The sequence below is a fragment of the Lipophrys pholis genome, assembly GCF_963383615.2.
Source record: "Lipophrys pholis genome assembly, chromosome: 1".
Classification (NCBI taxonomy): Eukaryota; Metazoa; Chordata; class Actinopteri; order Blenniiformes; family Blenniidae; genus Lipophrys; species Lipophrys pholis.
Genome location: NC_137635.1, coordinates 18,722,666 through 18,735,735, shown reverse-complemented (window position 1 = coordinate 18,735,735; position 13,070 = coordinate 18,722,666). Strand labels below are relative to the sequence as shown.

At 41.5% G+C, this 13,070-nt stretch overlaps 2 protein-coding genes across 5 annotated transcripts in view; one reads left to right on the top strand and one right to left on the bottom strand.

Moving 5' to 3' along the window:
* Positions 1-6,986, bottom strand: part of tnrc6ba (trinucleotide repeat containing adaptor 6Ba) — a 24,085-nt gene extending 17,099 nt beyond the window's left edge. For all 4 annotated transcript variants that reach the window (XM_080472329.1, XM_080472330.1, XM_080472331.1 and 1 more), the window contains exons 1-4: positions 6,674-6,986; positions 5,076-5,165; positions 880-901; positions 11-445 (exon numbers count right to left, since the gene is read on the bottom strand). In XM_080472329.1, the coding sequence (XP_080328455.1) occupies positions 11-445; positions 880-901; positions 5,076-5,132 (514 nt within the window). In that variant the 5' untranslated portion in view covers positions 5,133-5,165; positions 6,674-6,986. The remainder of the gene's footprint in view (positions 1-10; positions 446-879; positions 902-5,075; positions 5,166-6,673) is intronic.
* LOC308115033 (putative endonuclease 4) lies at positions 6,958-13,070 on the top strand. Its single transcript, XM_080472368.1, has 7 exons — positions 6,958-7,218; positions 7,306-7,515; positions 10,129-10,311; positions 11,173-11,304; positions 11,426-11,530; positions 11,664-11,793; positions 11,901-13,070. Exons 1-7 carry the CDS (start codon positions 7,131-7,133, stop codon positions 11,962-11,964), a joined length of 912 nt encoding a protein of 303 aa, XP_080328494.1. The 5' UTR covers positions 6,958-7,130; the 3' UTR covers positions 11,965-13,070.

The following is a 13,070-nucleotide window of genomic DNA, read 5'->3' as shown; positions in this document are numbered from 1 at the left end:
TGACACCCACCTGAAACAGCAGCCATGTTTGCATTGGGGCCATCCCCTCCTCCGCCCCCTCCCAGCAGCATGGAGGACAGTGGCGGCTGACCCCTCTTCAGTAGCACTTTATGGTCCTGCTGGCAGCGAAATCGTGGCGGCACTTCTCTCGGCATGTAGCGCGGTGGCTGCTGAGGCGCTTGACTTCCGCCTCCGCTACTTGCACTACCGTTTCCGGCAGCACTGGGGCCGCCAGTAGAGGAGGAAGAACTGGTGGTGGAGGTGGGCTGTCCGTTGGCCACTGCCAGGCGCTTGGCATTGTTGCCGCCCTGTGACGGGGAGGCAGCACTGCCAGGGCCTGAGGTGGCTGGGGATGGGGACGCAGAGGGGGTGGGTCCAGGGCTGGGGGAGGCAGAGCTGCTCTGAGTGGCAGGAGACTGGGCAGCTGCCTTGGTCAAGTCTGGCACTGCAGGATGAAGATCGGCAGGGGAAGGAATAAAGACAATTTTGTCACCTCAGAAGATCAATGCACAAATTACTTCTATGAAAACTATGAAAAAGGGAAGGAGATGTATGAGGTGGACCGTTTATTGTGATTTTATGTTGACGGGAACCACTGAAAACTAAATGAGATGTTACAACTGATTGAGTCAACTACTAACACGTTAAAAATCAAATGGAATTCGCTAATGCATGTTGCTCATATCCTATTTATGAAAAATACATCAAATAATCTAAACAAACAGTTATCCATCTGAATACAAATATATAAATTGTTTACAAACGAGTTATAGTGCCAGAGAAATGATGATTACAAAACGATTGTGAATCTATAAAAAAAAATTATCGAAGACCACAAAAATACAAAAGTGTTCAATATAAGCTCTGACTGCTGCTCACCTTTGTTTTTTTGCTCCGTTACCTGAAAGAAAAAAAACAAACAAAAAAAAAAAACACGAGTTACTAGGGAAGACAGTACAATGAAACTGTTTTTTTAAGACGTCAAAAGAGACAAACTACAACATGTATAGTTGTATTATCAGTTTTTATGTTTTTATTCATGTTCTCACTATCTCGTTTCTGCCATCCTCGCAAGTGAGGTTCTCAATTGACCTACCTGATAAAATAATCGCTGGACAATTATCATTATTATGTACTGTTTACAACAGTAATTCTGACAATTGCGATTATTTTTAATTTAGTATTTTCAGTGCAAAATTGCTTTAAGTTCAATGAAATTTTGTAAAATTGCACTTAATGAAGATGTTTCACTAAAAAGAAATAGTGTGAGGTACAACTTCAAATATTCATCCATTTTCAAATGATTTAACTCTGCTTTTTAATCACTATGCCATCAACCAAAAAAACTGACCTGACATTAACTTTATCGACGACGTAAAAATTTGAGGTAAAAAAGTTTTTTTCTAGTTAACTCAATAAATATGTTTCTGAAATTCTCATACATGCACATATAGAGCCAAATCTCTATCTGGCAGCATCTAGCAAATGTAAAAGTCAACCTTTACCAGACATTCTCACTGAAACAGGCACAAGATATGCTGTAAAAGAAGAGTCCAAACTAAATGCATTCCGGTTTGGGATGTAATAAAAACTGAGGTTACTTTCACACAGGGATAGTTTGTTTGTTTGTGGCGCTCTTACCAGAAAGAGACAGCGACAAGGAAATTTATAAAGTACAACAAAGAAGAAAGGCCGGCTCACTGATTGGCCAGGACTGAAAATGAAAATCCATCCCATTCACTTCTACTTTTCTATGCACGCATGAACTGAACTGCATTTTCTCTGCATTACATTTATTGGAACGATTTAAGTATAAATGAAAACAAATACAATATTTCCCTTTTGAAATCAGTTTTCTGTGTTTGCTTGTTTAAGACATTTCACATTAGTAGGGTGTACATTTAATTGTGTATTACCTTGTGTATGTTTGATGTGGGGGGAGAAGAAACAATGTGATGGGTTGTGTAAACTATATTAACTTAACGACCTACTGACTAAAAACATCTTACATGTCGAGAGAGAGACCTGGCTGGCACCCCAAACAAAAAACCTTCCCACACACACCCTCCCACCAAACCGTCACAAAACCCAACGACTTTTTCATAGGATGGTGTCCTGTATGAGCAGCATTCCAGACAGTGGGCTGTCCGGTAAGTTAACCTGCACATGAAAAAATGCAGTGGTAACAAAAAAGATGCAGGTGAACAAAAGGAAGCGATGTGCTACTGTGGTTACCAAGTTTACTTCCTGTACTCAGTCTGCCAAATAGCGTGCCAGCATGTCATACAAGCCACATCAGGGTTGACTAATATATAAAAAGAGATCCTCGTGGTTCTGTCCATTACCCGGGAGCTCACAGATACGAAGCAAGCAGAGTAATACCACTGACAGTCTGTGGGGCAGTGTAGTGCAGAATAGCTTCGGTGTGAAACAAAGAACACAATGCAACTTTGAAGACAGAAGAAACGGCAATCCTTTGAGGAGAGACTGTAGGTACGTCCGAATTGTCCCTCCTATCTCCTTATCTAACGACTTTTTCTTAACCCCGGAAGCAATTTGTGTGGCGGCCATGGACTGTCACAGTAAGGACTGTCCGAATTCTCAATAAGCAAAGGAAAGGAGGCTCGTTGCTTCCTTTAGAGCTTCCTTTAGCATAGGAACCACTGATGCATTCTTTAGCAAAGGAGGCAAGCTCATGCTGCCCCACAATTCCTTGCGGCGACAACATCAAAAGGGAGCCACTCATCCGAGCGTTTATGGAAACTCAGGATGTTGGAAAAAGGACGCAGCCTCTTTTCCTTTAAGTTACATTCAAACCTTGAGATATCTGAGTTTATATCAGCGGTTAGAGAAGGGGTGGGCAATTCCGGTTCCCGAGGGCCGCAGCCCTGCATGTTTTAGATGTTTCCCTGCTCAAACACACATGAGTTCTCATGATGAGGCTCTGCAGAAAGCTTGATAATGAGCCACTAATTGCTCTCAGCTGTGTTGATGTGAGGACACATTGAAAACGTGCAGGGCTGCGGCCCTCGGGAGCCAGAATCGCCCACCCCTGGGTTAAAGGCACAGGGGAAAGTGGTAGAAATGTACTTTTTGTAGTCCATTTTCCGAAACTTGGAGTTCTTTCTCCCACCACGGCAGACGTCACTAACTTGCGCCGCCGTCTAATTATTATGACGTCACTAAGTGAAAGTGCAGTCCGACTGCCACACCAACGTGATCGCCTTTCACTAACTCCTTTAGGAAGCCTCCTAACACCTTTCCTTAACCCTGTAACGTCATCCACGGGGTTAAGGTAAAATCGACAGATAAAGAGATAGGAGGGCCAATTCGGACGTACCCCATGAGAATACATACAAGGATCCAAGCATATCTGCCACAATACTTCAAATAGACGAAGAAGCTTCAGATAATAATGATATTAGTTTCTAAACATCTTCACCAGCAAAGTTGAAAACACAAGGGAACAAATTATACCTCAAAATCAAATACTACCAGGGACATAAATTCTTACTTCAGCACATTTAATGTTTATTACATTAAATGTCATTTATGTTTGGATTTGACTGTTGTTCAACATGAAACCAACAACATGCACTGTCCTCTAGTGGACGTATCAATTAACAACATCATCAACGCAAGAGATGCATGACAAGGTTTGAAAAGCACATCGCAATTTATGTGCATAAAAGATGCATATCGGGGAGTAAGTGTTTAACCAGTTTCACTCAAGATATACGTTGCCAAAAAGAACAAGCTCCACAGCTAAATTTAAACGTATCGAGCAAGAATCAACTGTCAAAGAAAGCAGAGTGTGAAACTGCTTGTAGAACAAACAGCTGTTTATTCTGTGAGCACATAAACTCAATATTCTCCTACCCCCTCGACACAAAAAGATAGAAAAAAGAATCCTCTGAGCCTAAACATGTGATCCTGTCATACCTGGCTATGGTCAAGTTAATGAATATCAAATGTAATGATCAGACATTTACGAAAAACATCCAATTCCAAAATGTTAACGTGGAGGAGAATAACAGCCTATGACTCCAGATTCAGTTAGTTAATTTTCTTCGTCATTCGTGAGATTTTCTCATGAAATGCATTTGCAGCACAGATGTTACTGGAATCATTTTAAACTATTAAACTGCTAAACAAATGCATGCAGATTTTTTAGCAGAGGTTCAAAAGTCTTAACACAAATCTGCATCATCGTCATAATCTTAACAGCACTACATACAAAGCATGTCTCAAAAAGTCTCTTTCTTGTTTTATAATTCTATTTTGTTGTGATGCACGGAGCTTAAATTTAGGTTGTTTTTATTTCCTCGTCAGGATCCGCTCATAATTAGTCAGTTTTTAGGGCAGCGAGATATTAGGGCAAAATGTGATAAAGCCATTGAGTTTTGTGACCGCTAAATGACTCAAGTATATGATGCTGATGTTTTTGTACTTTGGTATTTGTACTTCCAAATAACAGTGGCCTTTGTCTATTGGACCCAATTGTAACCAGACACAACTGAGGCACCTTTGTTTTTCGTTTATTTTTTTTGATAATGTGTATCTGCAGTTTCCACCGGCAGTCTTTAGGAAGCTGAGCAGGTTTGTTGACTTTGTTCATTTCATTAATTTCTAGAGCAACAGACTACATCTGATTGGCTAAATGTTTTAACATGCACACAGGAAATAAGAGTGCATGTAAAATTGTTTTATTATAGTTCAGCCGCTCATATGTGTATTGGGATAACCATAAAATTGAGATAATATGTGCTATCACAATGAGGCTCCAATCATCACTCCAGAAAATGCCTGTTTTATGGACTCCTCTTGTCACGTGTTTGTATTCTTGTTCGTGTGCAGCACAGCAGGGCAGTGAGATACGATCACATGTGGTCAATTAAAACACATGAGGAGATGCACTCTTATTCCCAGGTGTCAACTCACAGTTTCTATGATAGCCCAAAATGTACGTTAACAAACAGTGTATTATTCAACCAAGCTTTTCCACCATAAAATAGGTATTTCTGGGCCAGTCATACTGCTGTGGAAACACAAACCGACCAATTGGGCATGCTCACCTTCTGAGAGGCTTCCCTTTTTCTTTTGTCGTCTTTTTTCCTTTTCTTGTCTTCCATGAACTACTGCTCCTGTCCTGATACCAGTCTTCTCTGCAGGAGATAAGACAAATTAATCAGAACGCAATCTCAAAATCACCATTTTAAAAATAAGTGATCAGGTTTTTAAGCAAATCTCTTCTCAATCATACACACCGACAGCCTATGGAGACTGCAGCTGCATGACCATGTGAACAAGTGTGAGAGCACAGCATAATAATTACTCCTGTCATTAGACTGCAAAATACAGTGAAAATTGACTTAATTGGAGATATCCAACAGGGTAAAGGATGGAAAATGGCTGACACAAATGTTAAAATGTTCATGACACTGAGGAAACCAAAGGGATTGGACTATTTATCAGCTTCAGCACAAGAAATATGTGATTAAATAACAGAACATAACGCAGAAAGCTTGTAACTAGATGCCTGTTAGTTTGAAACCAGTCAGGTCTCCAGGTAGCATCCCCTAAAAAGGCCCACAAAGAATCATCAGGCATACAACTCGCTGTGGAAAACCAAACATGTAACCCCATGAAGGAGCTCCCAAAATCATTCTCTCTCTCAATGAACGATCACAAGGATTTCCAACTAGTAGGAATGGCAAATGCCACAATTCAACGCGGAGCTAATTCATAAAGATAGAGAGTTGGGTCCCGTTTGAGACTGACCTCTAATGCTTTTGTGTTCCACCAGTTAAAGGTTTATAAGGTGCAAAATAAACGTTTATTATACTGTCACCAGACTACAATGCCTACAGGAAATGCGTATATTTAAGACAATTGTGTATCACAGTGTGGGGTTAGCTGAAATCATGCCTGATGCAGGTTGATTCAGTTTAGAAAGAAAATGTTTATCAATTAGAAAATCAGAGAGCTGGTGGTTTTCTGTGCGTTGATCCCGGGCTGTGCCTCCTGGTTAGTTTCGTTTCTGCTCGCTGTCGCTAAGACACATCAGACAGGAAAACGTGAAATCCCCTCAATCCCTTGTGATTTGAATTTCTTTTTTAATAAAAATAAAAAATAGACACGATCATGCTGTGGAAATGTAAGGTCTACAACAGCTTCAGATCACTGATGAAGCATTTCCACGTCCTTCAGACAGCTACAGCAAAAAGCACCGGTGCTTTATGCAACAATGGAAAGCGTTGTTTTAAAGATTAAAGCAGATTAAAGTGTGCAAACGGAACTAGTGAGCCCTCACTGGTCCGTGCAAGTTGACCATCAGCTGCTTGAAAATCACCCCAGGGAGCGGTTTTAACCTAAACACATCTACATCCCAACCAGCTGTCAACCAGTGTCACTTCAATCCGATCGGCGTGGCTCGGCGGTGCTGAAGTGCAAACACACCGAGGGCCGAGCACCTCGGCTCGGCTAACCCACAGCCACAGACACGCTAAGCGACGCTAGCCACATCGGCTAAGTTAGCACCTGACAGCAGCCACAAGTTGCCCTGTCGATTCATCACTTAGCCGGCGCAACTGTGCTGTATGTCACCCTAATCTCCCCGCATGCACACGAATAAGAGGCCCGCATAAACGCAGGTGAAGGAGCGAATACTCACCTCGGGAATCACATAAGAAGAGGAGCTAGCTCGCTTGCTAGCTTAGCTAAAGTGCTTCAGTGCGATTTTTTTTTTTTTTTTTTTTTTTTAAATTATTACGCTTTTTGAGGCTACAAGAACAGCGACGCCCGAGCGGAGAGTCAAGTAAGTAGCAGATGGTGACGCGCGCAACAAGCTACCTTAATAAGTACTAACGTTGTTAACGGTGTAAACGTTGGCGGTGCAGAAGATTTTAGCTTTCAAAGCGCCGTGGAGTCAGTCGGTTGACGGGCGGCCATTTTGCTGCTCGGCATGAAGCGTCTCCAATGAGCAGGACGCGGCAGCCGCGCGCTGAGTGGCTGCACGCTGCGGGGAGGGACGCACAAAAGCACCGTCTCGTCTCGCCCTCCAGAAGCGACTTCCTCGCGCACAAACTGAACCGAGCGTGTGCCGGGCTGGGCGTACACAGCTTTGGCAAATGGGTCCCAAGAAGAGGAGAGTGGCGAAAGATCGAGGCTCACGAGGAGGAAATAGGAAATTCATCGGAGCGCATGTTACAATTCAAGGTAAGATCTGGTGACAGGTAGTTTAGATGATTTCTTTTTTTTTTTTTTTTAAGCACACGTGACTGAGTTTGCGCCTTCTGTCCCCAGGTGGGATCTGGAAAGCGGTGGAGTCCTGCACCCTGATGGGAGGCAGCAGCTTCGCCCTGTTTCTGGGCTCGCAGCGCTCCTGGAAGAGGCCCCCCCTCGACCCTTCCGCTGCAGACCGGTTCAGAGAGCTGTGCACCCTACAGGGCTTCCAGCCCCAGCACATCCTGCCACACGGCTCCTACCTGATGAACTGTGGATCCCCCAAAGAGGGTCTGTCAATCACAACAGTCACTCGCATTACCCCTGGAGGCACAGTCACAGACACTCCTGTAAAAACAGACACTTTTTTTAATGAGCAAGTGATCAATCAGAAGCACAAAAAAAAAATCATTGCACGTGACTTTTCTACTTGTGGATGGAAACTACAGAGTGCATCCATCTTCTGCACCACTTTGTCCTGTGCAGGGATGCAAGTTACTGGTGGTGATCCTACCTAACTAAGGACAAGAGCAGGGTACTTGGGCAGGTCACATGACATCACAGGAGAAACACCCAGGGGCAACTTAGGGTTACTAATTAACCCGAAGGACCCAGAATACACCCATGAACACATGGCAAGAACATGCAAACTCCACACAGACGGGCCGTATTTGAACCCACAACTTCCCTCGCTGTTATGCGAGAGTTCTCACCACTGCTCCACCGTGTTGTTATTCAGAGCACATTTAATAACAAAACGTTCTGAAACCCCCCCCCCCCAAAAAATTTTTTTATTTATGTCCTGTGCACACAAAACTGGTGCAAGTCACTGTATGGCTGTTTATAAATAGATAAACCCAATAGTATAGTAAGTAATAGTTCTGCTACTGCTAAGATACTTTTACATACTATAATATATATATATATATGGTACAGGTCGATGGGAAATGTAAACGATTCACTTTAAATGCTTGTTCTTGAACTGAACTGTGTGCATGAGTGGTTTTTCTCCTGCTCGTCAGAGAGAACATGCCGATTCCACACAGAAGGGCCTGTCCTGAACTCAAACACATGCGCGTCTTATGATGAAGCGAGGGGGCTAACCACTTCACCACTATGCGTCGAATCCGAAAACGTTTCTTGAAACGCGATTAATCTTTCAGGGATCTTTGGTGTTGATTCGGTGACTGTAGTGCTCATTTTGATATCAATAGTTTCATTAAAAACAAAGAAGTAAGACCATAATAAACTGAAACTATCATCAAAAAAAGTCATGAAAAAAGTTTCAGTGCAAAAGTACCTTTGGACTCTACATTTAAGGCACTTTTAACAAATTATATTGTGAACACACAAAAAAACAACCAAGAAAAGTGCCACCTGAAATCCAACCTAAACTATGGAACATGAAGTCTATTGCTTCTCAGAACAGAGGTGACTGTAGTTTTTAGCATGCATGTCTTCACACAAACACCTTCATGATATCTTTGACACTAATGTGATTTTCCAAATGATAAAATAGCTTAGTTGAGTATCGCTGATCTCTGAGTGTTGTGTTATGATCTCGACTCTTTCTGAAAACGTGTGGCTTTGTAGACAAATTAGAAACGGCAGTTATTTTTATTGGCAAAAAAAAAATAGAAGTCATTTTTACACTTTGCAAGGTCGTCTTGCAGGCTAGCTTTGAATCATGGGTTTGACACCTCTGAGGTATGCACATGTGAACACACACATTTCAACTACGGCAGCTGTAATACTCTTTGTCAGAGGAAACACACAAGCTCAACTATAAACGATGATACAGAACATGATTCAACTGGTTTTAAAATTGAAGCTAAATTATCTTTTGAAATTAAAAAAAACAGGTCATAACTAGACTGATAGTGATGTAACACTATAAATTCCATTAGATTTTTTTTTTTCTTTTTGCACAAACAGGACGTTTTGGCATTCAAGCATTTTTGATGTAACTTGATCTCTTGAGTTTATAAATCTTATATTTTAGGAGTTTAAATGACTTATTGAGCAAGTTCAGTTCACATCAATGCAAGTCAGAACTACAGACAGCTGTGCTCAAATGTAGGGCGTGAAGGTGGTTAACAATTGGTACAGATGAGGAAAATCTATTAAAGTAATTGATACTTTGCCGATGTATTGTTATATCAACATGTACATTATGAACATCCCTAAACTGATATACATGACCGAATTTTAAATATGAAAGAAAAGTGTGATTATTCACAAACGATTCATAAACTCTGATTTATTAGTTGCTTTTTTTTTTAAGAATTCACCTTTATAAGTAATGATCATATAGACATAGTACAGTATTTTGAACCGTTTCAAACTGATTTTTTTATTTTTTTTTAACCAGAGGAAATAATTTTCTCAGTTCAAATGTTTAAAATGCCTGAAACTCTTGAGTTCATATGTTGCGGATGCAGAAATAACTGACAAGTTAATTGTGTTGTCAAAGTACCTGCAATTACAGAAATGGCCTGACCTCAAAGTGTTTTCTTTAAATACAATGTGTAGCAAATTCTATTTTACCAATTTCAAACCAACTCCACGTCCATCCAGCTTCTATACCGGCTCATGCTGCCTGTGGGTGAAGGCGGGTTAAACAGGTCAACAGACGGACAGACCCTCGTTCTGACATTTATAACCTCCAATGTACCATAAATGCATGTTTTGAACGGAGTACTCCGATAAAACCCATACAGATGCAGTGAGAACATTCAAACTCAACAATTACCTATACCAGGGCTTCATGTCGCCGCCATATGACCTCCTCCTACTTCCATACCATGACAACTTTTCCACATCGAGCCCTCAGTTACCCCCAGACACTAACCCCCCCCCCCCCCCCCCCCCCCCCCCCTCCTTCCGGGTTTGTGAACCTCTCAGATGTGTTTGAAAAGAGCCAGGCCCTGCTGGTGGACGAGTTGAGCCGCTGCAGCCTCCTGGGCCTCAGCCTGTATAACTTCCATCCCGGCTCCTCGCTGGGCACCATCAGCACGGAGCAGTGTGTGGAGAAGATAGCGGGAGCCATCAACCACGCTCACCGGGAAACCCCTGCTGTAGTCACAGGTACAAAGAGTCAAAACTATTACTGCCAATCAGTGTGCTGCTATGTGGATTATGTTAAGACTTTCAGCTCGGTCATTTTAAGGTATTTTTATGTTTTTCATAAATTCAAGATGTACTCATATTTGGACGCAGTTATTCTCTGAACTATTAAAGATAGCGTGGAGACGCAGGCTTTATAATTTTCGGGACTGCCTTGAAGAAGAGGTTTTTAATCACAATGACATTTTTACTGGTTAAATAAAACTAAAATAAACGACACCAATTTAGAATAAGACACTACATTAAGCTATAAAATAAACACCACTGTTATGCCAGTTTGATGTCTGCAACTGATGTTACGCTTGTGATATCACACTAAAGCTTAATTTATCACTTTAATCCCATAATAAGTAAATAATATTTCTGCTGGGAAAAGGCATTCCCCTGACCCCCACATCCTTTCTGCTGCCAGAAGTTCTTCGCCACCTCGTACCACTGTATTAATGTAACTTGATCACTCTTAAATCCATCCGCTTTGGTATGGATAACTGCTTCCACTGTAACTCTGAGTCGTCCTTGTATGAAATTTAGCAAAGTAATGATTCCAGTTTAAAGAGGAAAAATTTAAAGTTGTCATTGAAATAAATACTCCTAGTACAAATATGAGGAAAGTCAACTTGGACACAGAAACTAAGTATGAATCCGAAGTTACTTGCCAAAAGCAGCAGCAGCAGCAGTTGTTTTTATGATGTATTTCAGGAATAAACGGCGGCAGCATGGAGTTTGTTTGAGGTGTGGCAGCAGACTGTAAGATGTTTTGCGTGAAAGCACCATCAGACTGATGCTCACTGTTTTTGTGTTTCTTTCCGTCCACATGGTCAGTGTTGGAGAACATGAGCGGTCAGGGCAGCACGGTGGGTGGCAAGTTCAGCGAGCTGAAGAGCATCATCGACCAGGTGAGGGACCAGAGCAGAGCAGGAGTGTGTCTGGACACCTGTCATGCCTTCGCAGCAGGTGAGTGAAACCTCAATAAATCCTCCTCCGCTCTCGGTATGACCAAAATCGGCTAAAAACAGAAGTGTGAAGGCTGTGGGAGTTTTATTTTCATGGTTCCTTGTTGTTGTTGTTGTTTGAGGTCACGACCTGGCTGCAGAGGGAGGAGTGAAGGCCATGCTGGATTTGTTTGATCAAGAAGTGGGACTCGGTTATCTCAAAGCCATGCACCTCAATGACTCCAAAGGTACGACGTGGACTAAAGATCACACACGGATCAGTTTCAGTGTCAGAATTGTGATTTGTGCTAATTCAACCCTGCTGTATATGTTAGGCTTTATTTTTCTTCTATTTTCCGGTTCCTACTTTGTGATCTGCAGGAAAACTGGGTTGTAACCTTGATCGACACGAGGACATCGGTAAAGGTCAGATTGGAATCGCAGCTTTTCGTGACATTGTCAACGAGCCCCGACTGGAGAACATCCCTCTGATCCTGGAGACGCCTGGACGGTGAGAGGACGGCACAAACAAAGCAGACGTGGATAACAAACAACCGTTTTGACAGTTATACGGAAGAATCTGAGTCATGCTTTATTTAGTTTTCCCTTTTTCCACAGGCCAGGATTTGAATATGCCGAGCAGATCGAACTTCTTCACTCTCTGGTGATAAAAAAGAAATGATGCTTGCTGGTAATTTGGTGTTTGCCAGTGGTCGTACAGTTAAATGTTCAGAACTATGAAGGCGTTTTGTAAATACGGCAAAGTAGATGGATAATAATACATCGTTTGACTGTTAGTTTCCTCCTTTAAATAAACGTTAAAGCCTAATTGTTTTTATCAGCAGGGGGCAGCAGTGACACACAAATGTAGGCATGCAATTTTGCCTCACTATAAGTTGTATATATGTTTGTATTGATGTACATGCCTACGCAAAAAAGACTGTGGTGTTTTACCTGTTTTTTCCATTTTTTTTTTTTAAACAAATATATTATATGAATAAAGTTCAATGAATTGTAAAGCTCAATAAAACTTTTTTTTTTTTTTTTTTAATTCTTACATCCTGTAAGACACTTGAACAATCATTTATAAACAAAAGGAGTTTAATCCAGAGTATTCAATTCAGTGTTCAATTGTCCTGTGTGTAAAAGAATTTGTCATTTTTGAGGTTGTGCCTAGTTTATACAAAACATATGTATGTATTGAACTGCATACTTTCCTATTGTCACCCTATGAGGACCACACACACACACACTGATCCCCCACGTCCCTTCCAGCTGTCAAATACCAACACTTTGGTGCAGCTGTTGACCCCTGGGTGGACATTAATTTGCACCTCCACTAACACCCCGTGGTGCATGTAAACATGTACATGTGCACGCAGAAAGGAAAACTGGCTTTTACACGAGAGGCTTGCAAATGCAGTTGAGAGCCTGAGTTATGATCTGTTTATCTTCAGAGTTCTACACTTACACATAATTGCTGAAGTAATGCAAACAATCTAGATGTTGTGTATAATAAAGTGCTGAATCTTGAACTTCCATGGTCTGCCTCAGCACTGTAAGGGAGATATGAGCAGTATCAAACATTGTATTTAAACTGATTCTAAAATGTAATAAAACTTCATTGCAGCCATTAGAAAAGTAGCGTGTGCTGATGTTCCTCCATACGCATGAATTATATTCATCTGCTTTGCACAATGAGAGGGCAGCAGGCACTTGATGGACCTCGTCAGTCCTTATCATTTGAAGACTTTAAACATGTCAAATTAAAATGTACCGATGCAATTT